This window comes from Bombina bombina, chromosome 6 (assembly GCF_027579735.1).
Source record: "Bombina bombina isolate aBomBom1 chromosome 6, aBomBom1.pri, whole genome shotgun sequence".
NCBI lineage: Eukaryota > Metazoa > Chordata > Amphibia > Anura > Bombinatoridae > Bombina > Bombina bombina.
Window position 1 is genome coordinate 363,821,442 of NC_069504.1, and position 22,442 is coordinate 363,843,883.

At 36.8% G+C, this 22,442-nt stretch overlaps 1 protein-coding gene across 1 annotated transcript; it reads left to right on the forward strand.

The window, feature by feature from the left end:
* Positions 1-271: 271 nt before the first annotated feature.
* Positions 272-13,094, forward strand: LOC128664431 (eukaryotic translation initiation factor 4E-like). The gene is made up of 7 exons (XM_053719263.1): positions 272-289; positions 4,269-4,369; positions 4,546-4,641; positions 4,917-4,980; positions 8,591-8,704; positions 12,266-12,405; positions 12,941-13,094. The coding sequence occupies exons 1-7, from the start codon at positions 272-274 to the stop codon at positions 13,053-13,055; spliced, it is 648 nt and encodes a 215-aa protein (XP_053575238.1). The 3' UTR covers positions 13,056-13,094.
* Positions 13,095-22,442: the final 9,348 nt, after the last annotated feature.

Here is a 22,442-nt window from a genome sequence, read left to right on the forward strand (position 1 = left end):
AGACTTGAAACCTTTTCACAATGACTAATATAGGAGAGAAATACAAACCTCTAATAACCCTGGTAAAAGGTTGATAGCAGCATTATATCTGGATGAAAATACTGCATGAGTTTGAATCTGTCCTCTTAAAATTTAAAAGAACCCCACAGCATAATGACATACAAACAATTTTGGAGCTAATGCACAGTGTGCTATTTCTTTAAGAATTTGATTATGTCCCTTATAAAGAGGCAGATTACAAGGAGGGCAGCATATTTGGTTGTATAACAGAATGGCTGCAGCTGAAGCAGTAAGTAGCCATTTAAAACATTCTTATTAAGACATTTAAAAATAAATAAATAACAAACTGTTGAGGAATTATGCAGCACTTTATAATATTTATGCTACATCCATAAAGTTTGTTAGTGGTTTGCCTTTCTGATATATTCTATAGTCAGCGCAGTAGGCTAAGTATTAAATCAGCAGGAACTGAAAGCATGTGTATCAAACAACCTGTATGGATAATAATACCTCTGATTTTGTAACAACACTTCTGTACACTAGCAGGGAGCATTTCATAATCTGTGGCTTTGTTTTTTAAAGATCTTGGCTTAAAATGTAAAAATGCATTTACTATGTGACATTTTATCTATGCATAATATATACATATTTAAGTGTGTGTTTAAAGGGATACTTGAAAATTGTTATTGTTTAAAAAGATAGATAATCTCTTTATTACCTCTTCTGCAGTTTTGCATAAACAACGCAACACAGTTATATTAATATACTTTTTACCTCTGTGATTACCTTGTATTTAAGCCTTTGCAGACTGCCCCTTATTTCAGTGCTTTTGACAAACTTGTATTTTAGCTAATAAGTTCAGTCTTCTAAGTAACTCCACGGGAGTGAGCACAATGTTATTTATATGACACACATAAATTAGCACTGGCTAACTGTGAGAAACTGTCAAAATACACTGAGCTAAGAGGTGGTTCAGAAATCAGTTTGAATCTCCCCAGGTTTAGCTTTCAAAAAGAATACCAAGAAAACAAATTTGATGATAAAAGTGAATTGGAAAGTTGTTTAAGATTGTACACGCTCTGAATTATGAAAGTTTAATTTTGTATAGACTGTCCCTTTTTAAGCACTGCATGGCATAGCTACATAAAAATCTATCAAAGTTTGCACAGTTTTATCAGTTTATTATAGTTCAAGGATTTTTAAGTTTAAATCACTCTTCAGTATGTTTATATTTTATGTTTAGTAAGGCAACTTGCAACACACTTTCATTATTTACTTCACTCCATTTATCTAATTTAACTCTGAAAGTTAAGATTTTCCAATTCTTCACACTAACTGTGACACATATTTGGCCTTAGCAGAGATTATCATATGAGAAACCACAAATCTAACTTGTGTTAACATAACAGTGGTTAGCTGTTTCCATTCCAAAAACAAGTTCTGATTAGCGTCTCCAAATAAGGTGACTGGTGTTGGGCTTTTGAAATACAATTGCAACAAATGTTAATGCATTCAAACAATTTTTTTTTTTTTTTTTTTTTTTATTACAATGTGTTTACTGTTCTTTTAAAGGGGAAACTGTTTTCTGCAGTATCTTAGCTAGGGTTCTTCATGACTCAATAACAAGCTGGATAGTCAGTATGTCTGAACACAGAACAGGTGATAATCAACTACTCTTTAACAGTGATTAAAGGGACAGTATACACTCATCTTCATATAACTGCATGTAATAGACAGATACTGATAAAAATCCAATATAAAACTGTTCACAAACTTACTTAAAAGCTCTCAGTTTAGCCCTGTTGAAAAGGCAGCTGGAAAGCTCACTGCAAGTGGGAAATAAGACCCGTCCCCCCTTTTGCATATGAAAAGACCCTTTTACACAAACAGGAGCAAGCTGGAGAAGGTAGCTGACGGTATTCTCAAAACTTTGGGGCTTGGTTGGGAGTCTGAAAATCGGAGCAATGTTATTTAAAAATAAGCAAAAGTATACTTTTTTTTTTTTTTTTTTTTTTTTTTTTTTTTTTTTTTTAAAAACACAACTTTATGGGCTATATAAATAGATCATCTACAAAACATATATGCAAAGAAAAAATTAGTGTAATGCCCATTTAACCTGTTCTTATTTATGGTAATCTGACCTCTTGATGGGTATTCAGACCTGAAACGGAATCCAAAACATGGGGCAGACTGTATTAAATCATTTCTACCATTTTGTTGATAACATGTTAACCTTATTAAAGGGACATGGGACACAATGTTTCTTTCATGATTTAGAATCGAGAGCATGGTATTTTAAACAACTTTTCAGTTTGCTTCTCATATAATTTTGTTTTATTTCAATCCTTTGTGAAGCACATACCTAGGTAGGCTCAGGAGCTGCTGACTGGTGGCTGCACATTTCTGCTTCATGTTATTGGCTCACCCATGTGCATTGCTGTTTCTTCCATAAGGCATACTAAGACTGAAGCAATACGATACTAGAACTAAATAGGAAAGTTGTGTTAAATTGTATTCTCTCTCTGACGCAATAAATAATATTTTTGGGTTTCATGTCCCTTTTTTTTTTTTTTTTTTTTTTTTTTTTTTTTTTTTAACCTGAATATTCACAAATTAAAAGTATATGGAAAGTAAGTATATAAAGAGCAGATCTTAAAGAATGTACAACTACATATTACAATACAAGCATAATAAAAATAACTGTGTATGTGCTGACAAACGGGTGTAGCATGAATGTTATAAGCGTAAATTTGTACAAAAGGATTCGGATTTTAAAATGCTTAAAGGGATAGTCTAGTCAAAATTAGACTATCATGATTCAGATAGAGCATGCAATTTTAAGCAACTTTCTAATTTACTCATATTATCAATTTTTCTTCATTTTCTTGTTATCTTTATTTGAAAAAGCAAGAATGTAAGCATAGGAGCCAGCCCATTTTTGATGTAGCACTTGCTGATTGGTTTTTAAATGTAGCCACCAACCAGAAAGATCTACCCAGGTGCTGAACTAAAAATGGGCCGGCTTGTAAGCTTACATTAAAATAAAGATAGCAAGAGAATGAAGAAAAATTATAATTTTACCTCTGTGATTACCTTGCATCTAAGCTTCTTTTTGACAGACTAGCATTTCAGGCAATTAGTGCTGACTTTAATAACAAAATGTGCATGAGCACAATGTTGTTTACATGAAACACATGAACTAAAACTCTCTTAGCTGTGGAACTGTCAAATGCATTCAGATAAAAGGCAGCCTTCAAGGGCTTTGAAATTTGCATATGAGCCTACCTAGGTTTAGCTTTCAACTAAGAATACCAAGAGAACAAAGCAAATTTGATAATAAAAATATATTAGAAAGTTGATTAAAATGACATGCCCTATCTGAATCATAAAAGTTTAATTTGGACTTTACTATCCCTTTAACCGTTTTTTGGCAATATACTGTTTCTCTGTTAGAAAAGGCTACTAATAAAAAATGTTTCTGTGCTATATACATGTATGATGCACATGCACCAGCCGTATCTTGTATGACACAAGTCACCACAGATATAAGCCCCCACTGGCTCTCTGAGCTGGTGCAGCATGAGTCATTTTGACAGCTTTCACCATTTCTGCTAACACAAATATACTGTATTCAAAATCCAAATGCACATTTTAATTATTAGTATTATGTCCTTTTAAACCTTTTATATGGTTAATGGGAATTGTCATAGAAAAAAAAACTAACCTGGGTGCCATCACTATCCACACATACTGCTAGTTTCAGTTTAAATTTAAAGGAACATTAAACCTCAATTTTTTTCTTTCCTTATTCAGATAGAGAATACAATTTTAAACATTCAAATTTATTTCTATTATTTAATTTGCTTCATTCTTTAGATATCCTTTGAAGAAATAATGCCAATCACATAAGGCATCTATGTGCAGCCACCAATCAGCAGCTTCTGAGCCTATCTAGATATGCTTTTCAGCAAAGGATATGAAGAGAATGAAGCAAATTAGATAATAGAAGTAAATTAGAAAGTTGTTGCATGCTCTTTCTAAACCATGAAAGAAAACATGTGGGTTTCATGTCCTTTTTTTAAACCAATTTTTGCTTAAATAGTTTTATGCAATAATATTTAACATGTCGTGTGTGTGTGTGTATATATATATATATATATATATATATATATATATATATATATATATATATATATATACACACACACTTATATTACAACAATGTTTACTTGTAGAGTGTTGTACAAATGTAATCTTTCTTTCTCTAGATAAATATTAAGAACATCCCCAAGAGGGACAATGATAAAAGAAGAAGGAAAAAGGAAATGACTGCTATGGAAAAAGTAATGAAAAATCCCTTACAAAGCAGGTACTAAAAACTGCAGGTGGTTGGGGAGATGGGACGCTGTAATGTATGTGGTGTATGGCTCCCTGGTAGAGCTTTGTACTAAATGTAATTTCTTGTTGCCTTACCTAGCATGCTTATGAATGAACTATATAGCAAATTAAGTATCATATTAAATACTCTTATAATTGGTTCTACAGATGGGCCCTCTGGTTTTTCAAAAATGTGAAAAGTCAGCCATGGCAGTGTAACTTGCGCCTTGTTACCGCATTCACAACTGTGGAAGACTTCTGGGCGTAAGTATTGACTCCCCAGCCTGTCCTGTAAGTAGGTGAATGCTTTTTGTATAATGTTAAATGATGTACAAAGATTCTCCTTTTTATTATACTAATAATGTATTAATGTTTCTGATTAAACATATAATTATGGTGTTCTGTGCAACATGTGGACTAGTTCATTAATAAAATCATCTTTGGGGATGTCCTATTGTTTGAAGTAATTGTTAATGTGCCATAAAACAGTATGATATATAACATCATGTAATAACTCCCTTGTGACCTGTGCCTCACAGATTGCACACACACATCCAACTTGCAAGTAAGCTGTCCTCTGGCTGTGACTACTCCATTTTCAAGGTGAGGCTGCTCCACACGAGAGAGAGAGATATATTTTATTTACCTATTACATGTGTTTACTTCCCCGCCAATAAAATGTAGAATATTTTAGAAATGTTGCCAATGTGAATGAGCTTTAGTCAATTAAACACATAATCCATGGGATCTAGCTACTGCTTGCATATACAAACTATTATAGTCACAACACTGTTTACATGACGTCTCCACCGTAAGGCAGCTGCAGATAATGTGTTACAGGATACTCTATTGCATTATGGGTTACTGACTGGCACAGGAATATTCAAAACCAAAAATGTGAAGTTTTCTCCTTGAAAGTAATGAAAGGGACATGAGATTATATATATATATATATTTATTATTATTATTATTTTTTTGAGAAAGCATACAATTTTAAACAGCTTGAATACTTCTGTTATCAAATATGCTTTGTTGTCTTTGTATCCTTTGTTAAAAGAGCAGCAATGCACTACTGGGAGCTAGCTGAACACATCAGGTGAATCAATGACAAATAATATATATGTAACCACCAATCAGAAGCTGGCTCCCATTGTAGTGCAATGATTCTCCTGAGCCTACTTAGGTATGCTTTTCATTAACTATACCAAGAGATTAGAGCAAATGTTGTAATAGAATACAAATGCAAGGTTGTTTTAAACTTTCATGATTCAGATAGAAAATGCAGTTTTAAGGGACATAAAACACAATTTTTTTTCATGATTCATATAGAGCATACCATTTTTAAACAATTTTCCAATTTGCTTTGTTCTCTTGATATATTTGCTTGAAAAGCATACCTAGGTAGGTGCAAGAGCTGGGAGCTTGTTGCTGATTGGTGGCTGCACATAAATGCCTCTTATCAATGGCTTACATTTGTGTTCAGCTAGCTCCTAGTAGTGCATTGCTATTCCTTCAATAAAGGATTCCAAGAAAATAAAGCAAAGTTGATAATAGAAGTAAATTGGAAAGTTGTTTAAACTTGGATGTTCTATCTGAATTACAAAATAATGATGTGGAGTTTCATGTCCCTTTTCTTTTAATTTTGACTTTACTGACCATTTTAAACATTGCATTGAAACATATTTGCAATGTCCTCCATTTGAATTGTTTTTTAAATCTACAACAGGTCAGGAACACACTCTATTCTGTATACAGTGTCTTATAGCTGTGGCTAATCTAGATCTAAACAAGCTTATGAATTGCTCAGTCTAAACAGTAATTTAAAGGGACATGGGTCATGATTCAGATAGAGAATACAATTTTAAAAAAGTTTAACAGATTTGTGTCGTGTTGTTTTTTTTATTTTTTTTAAGAGATGTGCATTTGTTTTTGTACAAATGCACATAACGTGACAAAAATCATATTTTTATTTAGTTTTAAAGGGGTACTAAACCCAAATGTTTTCTTTCATGATTCAGATAGAGCATGCAACTTTCTAATTTACTCCTATTATCAATTTTTCTTTGTTCTCTTGTTATCCTCATTTATTAAGCAGGAATGTAAAGCTTAGGAACCAGTCCATTTTAGGTTCAGCACCCTGGATAGCACTTGCTTATTGGTGGCTACATTTAGCCACCAATAAAAAGTGTAACCCAGGTACTGAACCAAAACTGGGCCGGCTCCTAAGCTTTACATTCCTGCTTTTTAAATAAACATAGCAAAAGAACGAAGAAAAATTGGTAATAGGAGTAAATTAGAAAGTTGCTTATAGGTACAGTCTAGTCCAAAATAAACTTTTATGATTCAGATAGAGAATGTAATTTTAAACAATTTACTTTTATCACCAATTTTGCTTTTTCTCTTGGTATTCTTAGTTGAAAGCTAAACCTTGGAGGTTCATCTAAGCCCTTTAAGGCCGCCTTTTAGGGCATTTTGACAGTTTTTCACTACTAGAGGGTGTTAGTTAATGTGTTTCATACAGATAACACTGCTCACGCACGTGGAGTTCAGGTGAGCCAGCTCTGATTGGCTAAAACCGTTGTCTGTCAAAAGAACTGAAAGAAGGGGGCAGTTTGCAGAAGCTTAGATACAAGATAAAAAGTGCATTTATATAACTGTGTTGGTTGTGCAGAATTAGGGAATGGGTAATAAAGGGATTATCTATCTTTTAAAAAAAAAAAAAAATTCTGGTGTTGACTGTCCCTTTAAACGGACAGTCAACACCAGAATTTTTGTTGTTTTGAAAGATAGATAATCCCTATATTATCCATTCCCCAGTTTTGCTAACTGCCCCCTTATTTCAGTTCTTTTGACAGACGAGCTCAGTGTTATCTATATGACACACATAAACTAACACCCTCTAGCGGTGAAAAACTGTCAAAATGCGTTTAGATTTGAGGCGGCCTTCAAGGTCTAAGAAATTAGCATATTAACCTCCTAGGTTTAGCTAAGAATACCAAGAGAACAAAGCAATATTGGTAATAAAAGTAAATTGGAAAGTTGATTAAAATTACATGCCCTGTCTGAATCATGAGGTGTGGTGTTTGGTTTTTTTTTTTTTTTTTTTTTTTTGACTTGACTGTCCCTTTTTTAAAATTGCATGCTCTGTCTGAATCATGAAATAAACAAATTAAGTTTTTAGTATCCCTTTACATCCAAATGAATGCACCAACAAAAATTAAAGTAACCATCAAATACTGACGAAAAATAGTCAGTATTCATTTTGTTTTTGTATTTTTCTTAAGGGGTTAATACTTACCTTAGCGAGCTCTCCAGGGCACGTTAATGTAAGTTTGGTAGCTACAGGTGAACATTTACATTTTGTTTTAAACGAATACCGTCTAGTGCAGCCACTGAATATTCTGGGAACTAAATTCCCAGAACATTTAGAACTAAAATGTCTTACCTGCACATCTCTAGAAGATATCTAGATAGGCAGCGTGAACATGTCTAGAGCACTACATGACAGGAAATATTGCTACCATTTAGTTCTCTTGCTAATGTATAACATGGTTGCAAAGCTGCTGCCATATAGTTTTGCAGACACGTGCACGCTCCTGAACTTACCTTCCTGCTTTTTAATGAAAGAAAAGAAGAAAATTTTGATATTACAATTTTAAACGGCATTCCAATTTACTTCTATATTCTATCTGAATAATAAAAGAATTTTTTTTGGGGGGGGGGGGTTTATGTCCATTAAAACTGACATAATACTCGCATGCTAAAGCACTTGAAAGTGATGCAGCAGAACTGTAAAGAGCTGACATAAAAATCACCTCTATGTAAAATCTCGTGAGATTTCATAGTAAACTTCCTTAAACTGATTGAATAGGAAAATAACATGACTGTGCCTGCACATGCCAGATGCATTCTTTTTGAGTGGGTCCTCAAAATAGTCATTCCAGGTGTTTATCATTAAGATTACCTTTAACAGTAAGCCACAGGTTTCTCTAAAGTGTGGGGTGTTTGGATTTAGGATCGTATGCTAGCAAAAATGATCCCATCAGATGACCTTTGTCGATTTTTATTTCATTTAAATCTGTCCCATCCAATTCACAATAAATGTTCTGTCCTTTGGAAAACCTGTCTAACCTTTCCTTTTAAGCATGTAATAGTAATAATAATATTAATATTTATTTATTTATTTATTTATTATTTTTTTTTTTTTTTTCAGGATGGAATTGAGCCCATGTGGGAGGACAGTAGAAACAAACGAGGGGGGAGATGGCTCATAACTCTATCCAAGCAACAGAGACACAGTGACCTAGATGCTCTTTGGCTGGAAACTGTAAGTTGATAGTAATTTAAAAAACATTGTTTGGCTAATGAAAAGCACCCTATGTAAAGTGTGTATGTGATGTATAATATGAAAATTAATGACTAATGCGGGCAATTTTTAAACAACCTTTTAAATTTATTTCTGTTATTAAATTTACTTTGTTCTCTTGGTATTCTTTGAACATATCTAGGTCAGTGTTCCCTCTAAGGCCAGTTTTGTGAGCGGTCCAGCAGCGAAACAGTTAATTAGCTCAATTAGCAAACACTACACAATGCCGACTGCAAGGTGTAGTTCCCTTATTAACTGTTTCACTGCTGGGCCGCTCACAAAACTGGCCTTTGAGGGAACACTGATCTAGGTAGGCTCAGAAGTGTGCATTTGCATTATATCGATGGGGTATTTGCAACAATGTATACAATTGTTACAGATTTTGTTGCAAACACTGCTGCTTTTATAGTGCACAACAATGTATAATTTTAAAGCCATTGCTGCAAACACTGCTGTCATTTAGTGCTAAGGAGACATCTCTGAGCATATGTAGGTATATTCTAAAACAAACAATAATGAGAGACGAAAATTGGAAAGATGTTTAAACCTACTTGCTCTGATACATGAAAGTTACATTTTGACTACCATGTCCCTTTAACCCCTTGAGCCGATTGGACATAGGTACTTCGTTACACAGTACTTTGCCCACCGTACTATGGCCAACACTGACTAATGCTGTGGTACCCGCTGTATGCTTTGACACCTGAGACTGCAACTGCATGGAAGCATCCACTTTCATATGCTAAGAGAGCGCTGATTGTGCTCCCTTACCCTATGAAGCCAGATCCCCTATCAATATAGAAAGTGACACAGACTGTGTCACTGTCGGTATTGATGATGCTGTGGAGCTGGTGGGAGGGGTGGAGTTTAAGGAAGGAGGTGGGTAGGCAGCTTATCATGAGGCAGGGATGGTCCTACACTATGGAAAAGGGGTATGGGGCCCTACACTACTGAAACTATTTTTCACAGTGTAGGTGGAAGTGGGTCCTATGTTACAGAAAAATGTTTCAATGTAACAATAATTTGCAAGGGGAGGTGGGGAGTGTGAGTGGGGTTCCCTACAATGCAGAAAAAAATGCTAGGAATGTTACTGGCATTTGACAGTAACAAATATGGTATTGACGGGAGGGGAGGGAAAAAAGTTGTTTGGGAGGTAGGGGGATCCCTACACTACAAAAAAAATTAAAAAAAAATGGCTGCCATTTCCAAAGATAGTGGGGTCTAGGGGGAAGTAAGAGCTGTTTGGGATGGATCATGGAAGTGGGAGAGCAGTCACTGCATTACGATACATTTTACACTTAATAGCTAACTGATTGATCCCACCACTGCCGGGAAATTGTGCAGCTGCAATTAGCAGCCTTCTAATTACTAAAAAAAAAAACAATGACAAAGGCATGCATGTCTGCCGTTTTTATAAATAAAGAGGATCCTAGAAAAGCTTTAATAACTAGTTTGTCATGTGACTGTAGTGTGTGTGTGTGTGTGTGTGTGTGTTTGTGTGTAAACAATTTCATTGAGAAACGCAAAGTTTGTTAAAAAAATAAGATTATTTTTTTATATGATCACATATGGCAGCTTGAAAAAATACCAAAATGGACCTAGATCAATATCTTGGTTGCCTACTATAAATATATATAGAGCTTTTGAAGAGGGTTTTTTTTGTTTTTGTTTTTTAGAATTTATTCGGTTCTGCTATTCCAAATGAGTTACTCATTTGCATAATTTTAAACACAACTGCAGATAAAGACCTTAAAATTATCCAAAATAACAAAGAATATGTGTGTATTCTATAGCATGTTTTTTTAAAATAGGACACAACACACTAATGTTGGCAAAGGGGGAGGGGAATAAGGTGAGCCGAGTTGTCCCACAAATGCTAAGGGTTGCTCAGAGGTAGGGAATTATCTCTCCATTTGGTGTTTAATGTCCCTTTTTAAGGTAACTGATTTCTGAAAAAATAGCACTTCCTCCATCAGCTGGTGGACTATTAGTTTGGGATTGTGGCTACTGAGTGACACTTTATAATGTGGCATAAATTTATAATGTTCATCTATAGAAAAGTGTGGGTGTTTTTTTTTTTTTTTTTTTTGGGAGGGGGTGGTTCTTCTTTAAAAACTACACAGCAAATGGGTTTTACTAGATATTTAATTATGCTTAAACTCCCCCCATTGTTGTGCTTATATTAACATATACCACTACATATACCACTACTTTACAATTCTGATTCTTTAAAGCAATGTTTTTCAACCAGTGTGCCACGGCAGACTGACAACAGTGTGACATTTTTTAAACTATGCTTGTTTTTTACTCCCAGTGCAGGGGTAGTTTGTAGGAGGCATGACATAACAGCACAATACATACAGTATGTGTGTGTTTGTGTGTATGTGTATATGTATATATATATATATATATATATATATATATATATATATATATATATATATATATATATATATATATATATATATATATATATATATATATATATATATATATATATATATATACTCTGTATTAGGCTACAATGTGTGATTTTTTTATTTTTTTTTTTAATATTGGGATGGTCGTGTGCCACGGGATTTTTTAATGTAAAAGAGTGTGCCACGGCAAAAAAAGGTTACAAATCACTGCTTTAAAGGATATAAAAGTGGAAAAAGAAAATGTTCTGTAGTTGTATGCAAGCGATGTTGCAATAATAATGTTAAAGGGACCTAAAACTGAATGTTTCTTTCATGATTTAGACAGAGCATATCAATTTAAACAACTTTCTAGTTTATTTCTATAATCCATTGTCTGTCTTTCTTGTTTTCCTTAGTTGACAAGCAGGGATGTAAGCTTAGGAGTGTGCAGCACTATATGGCAACAGTTTTACCAGACTGTTATAAGTTTGCAAGAGCACTAGATGGCACAGCTATTTCCTGTCATGTAGTGTTTCAGGCATGTGTACGCTACCGACCTAGGTATCTCTTCAACAAAGAATAACATAAGAACAAAGTAAATATGATCATAGATTTAAGCTGGAAACTTTTTTTTTGTCTCTGAACAATGAAAGAGGAAAAAATGGTTTTATGTCCCTTTAAATTGCTATAAAGGAGATGATAAATTCAGCTTTAGTACAGCATTTGCACTACTGGGTGTTAGCTGAACACATGGTGAGCAAATGTGTATATCCACCAATCACCAGCTAGTTCCTGGTGATGCAGTGCTGCTTATCAACAAAGGATAATAAGAGAAGAATGCACACTTGACAATAGAAGTAAAATAAAAATGAAAAATGTTTCTGCAATATCTAATAATAATGGTTGCAGTTCCTGACCCTTGGTTTTTATTTGTTACAATGTGTCTGATGATGGATTTGGAAATAAACCTTGATCTTGTATACATCAGTGGCTGTTCTATTGAGCAATTGGATTGCTGTTGATGAATGAAACCTTTGGGGCTATGCTGTTAATTTTGTGTAGCTGAATAAATAATGCAATGCTATGCATATTTAAAGGTTGCATTGTCTTTGTCAACTTTCAGTTGCTGTGTCTGATTGGAGAAGCTTTTGATGAATACAATGAAGACATCTGTGGTGCAGTAGTCAACATCAGAGCAAAGGGTGATAAAATTGCAGTCTGGACCAGAGATGCAGAGAACAGAGACGCAGTAACTCACATTGGGTATATACAATTCATTTAACAATACCATTATTATTTTTTTATTTTTAAATTTAATATCTAGGACTGAAATTTGGAAGTGACTGATAAAAAAATAAATGATTAAGAAGACTTTAAACTTTAGCTTGTTAAAGCTTTTTACATTTATTTTGAAATCTAGAGGTGGAATACTAAATACATTTAATAAGTATAGTATTGAAGTTATTCCCCGTCTCCCTCTAGTCATTCTTTCACTACATTCCAGTGCTGATGTGTCTCCCCGTTTGCAGCAACTGTCCTTTAGATACCTCGGTCACAAAATGGCAGCACCTATAATCAGAGTTGCACGAAATGTAATTAGTAATTGTCCCTTTTTTAAGTATTTATTTTCCCTTTAATCATTATGGGAATCTTCATTTAAAAGAAAAAAAAAAGCCATTTGTTGCATCAAAAGTTAAGTGGAAAAGAAATAAAAACACCTTTGCCCCTTTGAGAATATTTAGATTATAAATGTTGCTACACATTTGCTTACCATAAGTATTTTTTTGTTCTTTTTCAGGAAAGTGTACAAGGAGAGATTGGGCTTGTCTTCCAAGATTGTCATTGGTTATCAGGCTCATGCTGATACTGCCACAAAGAGCAATTCCCTTACTAAAAACAAGTTTGTGGTTTAAGTGTTCCATATATAACATACTAAAAATGAGTATTTTTTTTTTTTCTTCTTGAAGTGAAACTGACTTTAATTTACTACACCGTAATATAGCATAAAAAAAGTAATAATAAAATTATCTAGTAAGCTATTGTTTTATGGAAGCATCAGTCATGTGGTTGGAACTGGTCGGCATGAGTGGATTTGTGGTTGGAACTGGTCGGCATGAGTGGATTTGTGGTTGTAACTGGTCGGCATGAGTGGATTTGTGGTTGTAACTGGTCGGCATGAGGGGATTTGTGGTTGTAACTGGTCGGCATGAGGGGATTTGTGGTTGTAACTGGTCGGCATGAGGGGATTTGTGGTTGTAACTGGTCGGCATGAGTGGATTTGTGGTTGTAACTGGTCGGCATGAGGGGATTTGTGGTTGTAACTGGTCGGCATGAGGGGATTTGTGGTTGTAACTGGTCGGCATGAGGGGATTTGTGGTTGTAACTGGTCGGCATGAGGGGATTTGTGGTTGTAACTGGTCGGCATGAGGGGATTTGTGGTTGTAACTGGTCGGCATGAGGGGATTTGTGGTTAGAACTGGTCGGCAAGAGGGGATTTGTGGCTATAATTGGTCGGCATGATGGGGATTGGTAAAATTGGTTCCTCATTTTACTATTTTGAAAAGTACTTGCAAGTGATTATAGGGACAGTAAAGTCAAAACTAAGCTTTCATGATTCGGATAGAGCATGCAATTTTAATCAACTTTCCAATGATATGTATGATCTAATCTGCATTGTTCTCTTGGTATCCTTTGTTTAAAAGCATACCTTGGTAGGCTCAGGAGTAGGCATGCACTACTGGAGCTAACTGGTGGCCTTATCAATGGCTTACTGATGTGTTTAACTAGCTCCCATTAGTCTATTGCTGCCTGCTCCTTCAATAAAGGATAACAAGATAATGAAGCAAATTTGATAATACAAGTAAACTGGAAAGTTGCTTAAAAGTGTATGTTCTGTATGAATCATAAAAGAAAAGTCTTGGGTTTCATGCCTCTAACAGACTGGCATCAGACTACTGTTTGAGTGGCTGTATTTATAAGAGATCTTTGCTTTTACACTGAGTCACAATGTTGTTATGTTGTATCTCTCCTACTTACAAGACTGTGCAGCAGCCCTAAACATTTGTTTCTCTAGAATAAAAAATTTCGGCAAGCAGGCAAGATCTTCCTTGCTTGAGTTAGGAATTACTGATCCACCTGTGCTCAAGGATGCAGATATGTAGATGGATTACAACCCCCCCCCCCCCCCAGCTTTAGACTATAAACTTTACTAGTAACTACTAAAAGTACTTATGATTTAATGGCATTTCTCAAATAGAGTATTAAAAGCTGTATCTTAGCATTTAGGTTGTGATAAATACTAATCCCTTCTCATTTACTAAAATGCCAATATTAATATCTAGAGGAAAAAAAAATATATGTGTATAGAATTTTTTTATTTTTTATTTCTCAAGTCCCAGTTCATGGACTTTAAAACAAATGTTGCAAGCTGGTTAGGGTTAACGCTATGGATGCCAGCACCCAAGACCTTTGCCTTAACACAGAACTACTCTATAATAGGATTAATCTAAAGATAACCTTTTTGAATATGTGTTGCGTGCAGTTTCAGCAGTAATATTGTAACAGAACACTGACGGTACATTTCAAAGGTTAACTTGAGTAAAGTATACACAATGTTAGTTAACTAAACTCTGAAGAATACCCTTTACATGCCTAAAGTCACACTGTGTTTCTAAAGCAAAATACATTTAGTAGAAATGCTTTAGAATAAAGTAAATGTGTTAATAAGAAAAAATATGCTAAGTATCAGTATCTCTATAATGCAATTGAATAGAATGTCAAAGGTCAGGAGAAATCCAGATCTATTGTCAGTGTGACATTAGGCAACCTGAAAACAGCATTTACAAATAGCGGTTTGAGAAATTACTCAGTGTCTATCATAGGAAATGTATGATGCCGTTTTAGATAAAGTATTTTAAAATATATTATAGTTAATTGAAAAATAAAGATAGCAGGTAAGGCTTGTTTGCACAGATCAATTATGGGTTTTATTGAAAGTCAACCAGCAAGTGATTAAAGGGATACTAAACCCAAAGGTTTTCTTTCATGATTCAAAATACACAAGTAGACTGTGTTCCAGGAGTTCTCTGTACCTCAGATGCTGTGTAATCAGAAAGGCGGAGACTCCGGTCTCCCGCCACGGCTCAAAGGAGAATGTGTGTAAGAGGAAAGTCAGCTGTGCTGCTATGCAGCCAAGGCAAGTCTGCTCACTATGCCAAAGTATACATACATGGATCCAGGTGAGGCGCACCGCAGCCAACAGCACTCAGACTCACGTTAGTAAAAATCAATCCTTTATTATAGCATAAATTTAAAAGCACAGAGTTGGCTCAATAGCCAGGCAAGCACACATGATAAAATCATCTGGAGTGTGACAGGTTACAACGCAGACGCATTTCATGAGCATGCTCACTTGTTCACTGCGTGCGTTTTTTCTTTCATGATTCAGAGCATGCATTTTTTTTTCTAATTTACTCCTTTTATTATCCATTTTTCTTTGTTCTTTTGCTATCTTTATTTAAAAAGCAGGAATGTAAAGCATAGGAGTCGGCCCATTTTAGGTTAAGCACCCTGACTAGCGCTTGCTTATTGGTGGCTACATTTAGCGTAGCCCAGGTTCTGAACCAAAAATGGGCCTGCTCTTTTGAAGGGACATTATACACCAATTTTCATATAACTGCATGTAATACACTTTACTATAAAGAATAATATGCACAGATGCTGATATAAAAATCCTGCATAAAACCTTTTAAAAACTTACTTAGAAGCTCCCAGTTTAGCACTTTTGATTAGGTTGACTGCGAAACACAGTGAAAGCAGACACATTCTCCCCTCCCTTCCTCTGCATATGAAAAGACTCTACACAAACAGGAGCAAGCTGAAGTAGGTATACATCAGTACTCTCCTAAATCTTTGGGGCTTGGTTAGGAGTCTGAAAATCAGCGCAATGTTATTTAAAAATAAGAAAAACTATACAGTTTAAAAAAACACAAAAAGAAAACCTGTATGGGCTAAATAAATGGATCATCTACAAAACGTTTATGAAAAGAAAAATCTAGTGTATAATGTCCCTTTTTCTCTTGTAAGGTGTATCCAGTCCACGGATCATCCATTACTTGTGGGATATTCTCATTCCCAACAGGAAGTTTCAAGAGGACACCCACAGCAGAGCTGTAATATAGCTCCTCCCCTAACTGTCATAGCCAGTCATTCTCTTGCAACTCTCAACAAGCTAGGATGTTGTAGGAGAGAGTGGTTAAATATAGTTAGTTTATTTTCTTCAATCAAAAGTTTGTTATTTTTAAATAGTACCGGAGTGTGCTATTTTATCTCAGGCAGTAAATAGAAGAAGAATCTGCCTGAGGTTTCTATGATCTTAGCAGGTTGTAACTAAGATCCATTGCTATTCTCACATATGTCTGAGGGGATTACACAGATGAGGTAACTTCAGCGAGAGAATGGCGTGCAGTTTATTCTGCTATCAGGTATGTGCAGTTATAATTTTTTCTAGAGATGGAAAACACTAGAAAATGCTGCTGATACCGGATTAATGTAAGTTAAGCCTGAATACAGTGATTTAATAACGACTGGTATCATGCTTACTCCCAGGGGTAATACCCTTATGATATTGCAATATAAACGTTTGCTGGCATGTTTAATCGTTTTTATATATGCATTGGTGATAAAACTTTATTGGGGCCTAGTTTTTTCCACATGGCTGGCTTAAATTTTGACTAGAAACAGTTTTACTGAGGCTTTCCACTGTTATAGTATAAAAGTTACAGTTGGTGCAGTTAAAATTACAAACTGTGACATCCAGCTTCCCTCAAAGGCCCTCTGAATGCTATAGGACATCTCTAAAGGGCTCAAAGGCTTTCCAAAGTCGTTTATTGGGGAAGGTAGGGCCACAGCTTGCTGTGGCAGTTGGTTGTGACTGTTAAAAAATGTCTATTTCGTTTTTTTGATCCGTTTTTTGAACTAAGGGGTTAATCATCCATTTGCAAGTGGATGCAATACTCTGCTAGCCTATTACATACACTGTAAAAATTTCGTTTGATTTACTGCATTTTTTCACTGTTTTTCAAATTCTGAAAAAATTTGTTTCTCTTAAAGGCACAGTACCGTTTTTTATATTTGCTTGTTAACTTGATTTAAAGTGCTTTCCAAGCTTGCTAGTCTCATTGCTAGTCTGTATAAACATGTCTGACATAGAAGAAACTCCTTGTTCATTATGTTTAAAAGCCATGGTGGAACCCCCTCTTAGAATGTGTACCAAATGTACTGATTTCATTTTATGCAATAAAGATCATATTCTGTTTTTAAAAAAATTATCACCAGAGGAATCTGACGAGGGGAAAGTTATGCCGACTAACTCTCCCCACGTGTCAGACCCTTTGACTCCCGCCCAAGGGACTGGCGCTCAAATGGCGCCAAGTACATCTAGGGCGCCCATAGCGTTTACTTTACAAGACATGGCGGCAGTCATGGATAATACACTGTCAGCAGTATTAGCCAGACTACCTGAACTTAGAGGGTTAGCGAGATAGCTCTGGGGTGAGACAAAATGCAGAGCATACTGACGCTTTAAGAACCATGTCTGATACTGCCTCACAATATGCAGAAGCTGAGGAAGGAGAGCTTCAGTCAGTGGGTGATGTTAATGACTCAGGAAAGATACCTGATTCTAATATTTCTACATTTAAATTTAAGCTTGAACACCTCCGCGTGTTACTTAGGGAGGTTTTAGCTGCTCTGAATGACTGTGATACCATTGCAGTGCCAGAGAAATTTTGTAGACTGGATAAATGCTTTGCAGTGCCGGTGTGTACTGATGTTTTTCCAATACCTAAAAGGTTTACAGAAATTATTAATAAGGAATGAGATAGACCAGGTGTGCCGTTCTCTTCCCCCTCCTATTTTTAGAAAAATATTTTCCAATAGACGCCACCACACGGGACTTATGGCAGACAGTCCCTAAGGTGGAGGGAGCAGTTTCTACTCTAGCAAAGCGTACTACTATCCATGTCGAGGACAGTTGTGCTTTTTTAGAGCCAATAGATAAAAAATTAGGTTACCTTAAGAAAATATTTATTCAACAAGGTTTTATCCTACAGCCCATTGCATGCATTGCCCCTGTCACTGCTGCTGCGGCGTACTGGTTTGAGTCTCTGGAAGAGGCTTTACAGGTAGAGACTCCATTGGATGACATACTTGGCAAACTTAGAGCACTTAAGCTAGCCAATTATTTTATTTCTGATGCCATTGTTCATTTGAATAAACTAACCGTTAAGAATTCTGGTTTTGCTATACAGGCGCGCAGAGCGCTATGGCTTAAATCATGGTCAGCTGACGTGACTTTAAAATCTAAGCTACTTAACATTCCCTTCAAGGGGCAGACCCTATTCGGGCCTGGTTTGAAGGAGATTATTGCTGATATCACGGGAGGAAAAGGTTGTGCCCTTCCTCAGGACAGGTCCAAATCTAGGGCCAAACAGTCTAATTTTCGTGCCTTTCGAAACTTCAAGGCAGTTGCGGCATCAACTTCCTCTAATAATAAACAAGAGGGAACTTTTGCTCAATCCAAGACGGTTTGGAGACCAAACCAGACCTGGAAAAAAGGTAAGCAGGTCAAAAAGCCTGCTGCTGCCTCTAAGACAGCATGAAGGAACGACCCCCTATCCGGTAACGGATCTAGTGGGGGGCACACTTTCACTCTTTGCCCAGGCGTGGGCAAGAGATGTTCAGGATCCCTGGGCATTGGAAATTATATCCCAGGGATATCTTCTGGACTTCAAAGCTTCCCCCCCCAAAAGGGAGATTTCCCCTTTCACAATTATCTGCAAACCAGATAAAGAGAGAGGCATTCTTACACTGTGTACGAGACCTCCTAGTTATGGGAGTGATCCATCCAGTTCCAAAGGAGGAACAGGGACAGGGTTTTTACTCAAATCTGTTTGTGGTTCCAAAAAAAGAGGGAACCTTCAGACCGATTTTGGATCTAAAGGTCTTAAACAAATTCCTCAAAGTTCCGTCGTTCAAGATGGAAACTATTCATACCATCCTACCACTGATCCAGGAGGGTCAATATATGACTACAGTGGATCTAAAGGATGCTTATCTTCACATTCCGATACACAAAGATCATCATCGGTTTCTCAGGTTTGCCTTTCAAGACATGCATTACCAGTTGTAGCTCTTTCCTTTGGATTAGCTACAGCCCCAAGAATCTTTACAAAGATTCTAGGGTCGCTTTTGGCGGTCCTAAGGCCGCGGGGCATAGCAGTAGCCCCTTATTTAGACGACATCCTGATACAGGCCTCAAACTTCCAAATTGCCAAGTCTCATACGGATGTAGTACTGACATTTCTGAGGTCGCATGGGTGGAAAGTGAACGAGGAAAAGTGTTCTCTATCCCCACTCACAAGAGTTTCCTTTCTAGGGACTCTGATAGATTCTGTAGAAATGAAAATTTACCTTGACGGAGTCCAGGTTATCAAAGCTTCTAAATTCCTGTTGGGTTCTTCATTCCATTCTGCGCCCTTTGGTGGCTCAGTGTATGGATGTAATCGGCTTATTGGTAGCGGCAATGGACATAGTGTCGTTTGCACGCTTACATCTCAGACCGCTGAAACTATGCAGGCTCAGTCAGTGGAGCGGGGATTACACAGATTTGGCCCCTCAACTGAATCTGGATCTAGAGACCAGGGATCCTCTTCCCTGGTGGCTATCTCGGATCCATCTGTCCAAAGGTATGACCTTCGCAGGCCAGATTGGACTATTGTAACAACAAATGCCAGCCTTCTAGGTTGGGGTGCAGTCTGGAACTCCCTGATGGCTCAGGGATCGTGGACTCAGGAGGAGTCTCTCCTTCCAATAAATATTCTGGAACTAAGAGCGATATTCAAGGCTCTTCAGGTTTGGCCTCAGCAACTCTGAGGTACATCAGATTTCAGTCGGTCAACATCACGACTGTAGCTTACATCAACCATCGAGGGGGAACAAGAAGTTCCCTAGAGATGTTAGAAGTTTCAAAAATAATTCACTGGGCAGAGATTCACTCTTGCCACCTATCAGCTATCCATATCCCAGGTGTAGAGCACTGGGAGGCGGATTTTCTAAGTCGTCAGACTTTTCATCCTGGAGAGTGGGAACTCCATCCGAAGGTATTTGCACAACTGGATCTCATGGCATCTCGCCAGAACGCCAAGCTTCCGTGTTACGGATCCAGGTCCAGGGATCCCAAGGCGACACTGATAGATACTCTAGCAGCGCCCTGGTCTTTCAACCTGACTTATGTGTTTCCACCGTTTCCTCTGCTCCCTCGACTGATTGCCAAGATCAAGCAGGAGAGAGTATTGGTGATTCTGATAGCACCTGCGTGGCCACGCAGGACCTGGTATGCAGATCTAGTGGACATGTCATCCTTTCCACCATGGTCTCTGCCTCTGAGACAGGACCTTCTACTTCAGGGTCCTTTCAACCATCCAAATCTAATTTCTCTGAGGCTGACTGCCTGGAGATTGAACGCTTGATTTTTATCAAAGCGTGGCTTCTCCGAGTCAGTTATTGATACCTTAATACAGGCACGAAAGCCTGTCACCAGGAAAATTTACCGTAAGGTATGGCGTAGATATCTTTATTGGTGTGAATCCAAGGGTTACTCATGGAGTAAGGTCAGGATTCCTAGGATTTTATCTTTTCTCCAAGAAAGTTTGGAAAAAGGATTGTCAGCTAGTTTCTTAAAGGGACAGATTTTTGCTCTGTCTATTCTTTTGCACTAGCGTCTGGCAGATGTTCCAGACGTTCAGGCATTTTGTCAGGCTTTAGTTAGAATCGAGCCTGTGTTTAAACCTGTTGCTCCACCATAGAGCTTAAACTTGGTTCTTAAGGTTCTTCAAGGAGTTCCGTTTGAACCTCTTCATTCCATAGATATCAAACTTATCTTGGAAAGTCCTTTTTTTTTTTTTTTTTTTTTTTTGGTAGCTATTTCCTCGGCTCGTAGAGTCTCTGAGCTATCTGCCTTACAATGTGATTCTCCTTATCTGATTTTTCATACGGATAAGGTAGTCCTGCGTACCAAACTTGGGTTCTTACCTAAGGTGGTATCTAACAAGAATATCAAGAGATTGTGGTTCCATCCTTGTGTTACACAATCTGGACGTGGTCCGTGCTTTAAAGTTTTACTTACAAGCTACTAAAGATTTTTGTCAAACATCTGCTTTGTTTGTTGTCTACTCTGGACAGAGGAGAGGTCAAAAGGCTTTGGCAACCTCTTTTTCTCTTTTTGGCTAAGAAGCTTAATCCGCTTAGCCTAAGAGACTGCTGGACAGCAGCCTCCTGAAAGGATTACAGCTCATTCCACTAGAGCTGTGGCTTCCACTTTGGCCTTTAAAAATGAGGCTTCTGTTGAACAGATTTGCAAGGCGGCGACTTGGTCTTCGCTTCATACTTTTTCAAAATTTTACAAATTTGATACTTTTGCTTCTTTGGAGGCTATATTTGGGAGAAAGGTTTTACAGGCAGTGGTTCCTTCCATTTAAGTACCTGCCTTGTCCCTCCCTTCATCCGTGTACTTTAGCTTTGGTATTGGTATCCCACAAGTAATGGATGATCCGTGGACTGGATACACCTTACAAGAGAAACACAATTTATGCTTACCTGATAAATTTATTTCTCTTGTGGTGTATCCAGTCCACGGCCCGCCCTGTCATTTTAAGGCAGGTAATTTTTAAATTTAAACTACAGTAACCTCCTCCTTTCTCGGCTTGTTTTCGGTCGAATGACTGGCTATGACAGTTAGGGGAGGAGCTATATTACAGCTCTGCTGTGGGTGTCCTCTTGAAGCTTCCTGTTGGGAATGAGAATATCCCACAAGTAATGGATGCTCCGTGTACTGGATACACCACAAGAGAAATAAATTTATCAGGTAAGCATAAATTGTGTTTTTCTTATCAGTTTTGCTTTAACTGAATCCTGAAAGAAAAAGTTTGTGGTTCATATACCTTTAACCCCTATGTGTCAGTAGCACAGAGGGGTTAAAGGTACATGAACCACAAACTTTTTCTTTCAGGATTTCAGCTTCTGTGTGTGGGTAGAACCACTGTTTTCAGCTTCTGTGCTACACACCCAAAAAGATTTAGTTTAAATCCCCTTTTTGCCAGTAGTAATTTTTTTTTTTTTTTTTTTTTTTAATAAGCACCTGTGGGTAAGTGGGAGCAATGATTTCATAATTTGTGCGATATAAGCACATTTTAACCCCTTAGCGCAGTTAGTGATATGTAAAGTAAAATTAAGCTTGATAT

What these genes read in the sequence shown, in the direction of transcription:
- LOC128664431 (XM_053719263.1), top strand. An exon ending in GTGACTACTCCATTTTCAAG is followed by an intron (nt 4,981 to 8,590) that starts GTGAGGCTGCTC and finishes TTTTTTTTTCAG; the next exon opens with GATGGAATTGAGCCCATGTG. An exon ending in ATGCTCTTTGGCTGGAAACT is followed by an intron (nt 8,705 to 12,265) that starts GTAAGTTGATAG and finishes GTCAACTTTCAG; the next exon opens with TTGCTGTGTCTGATTGGAGA.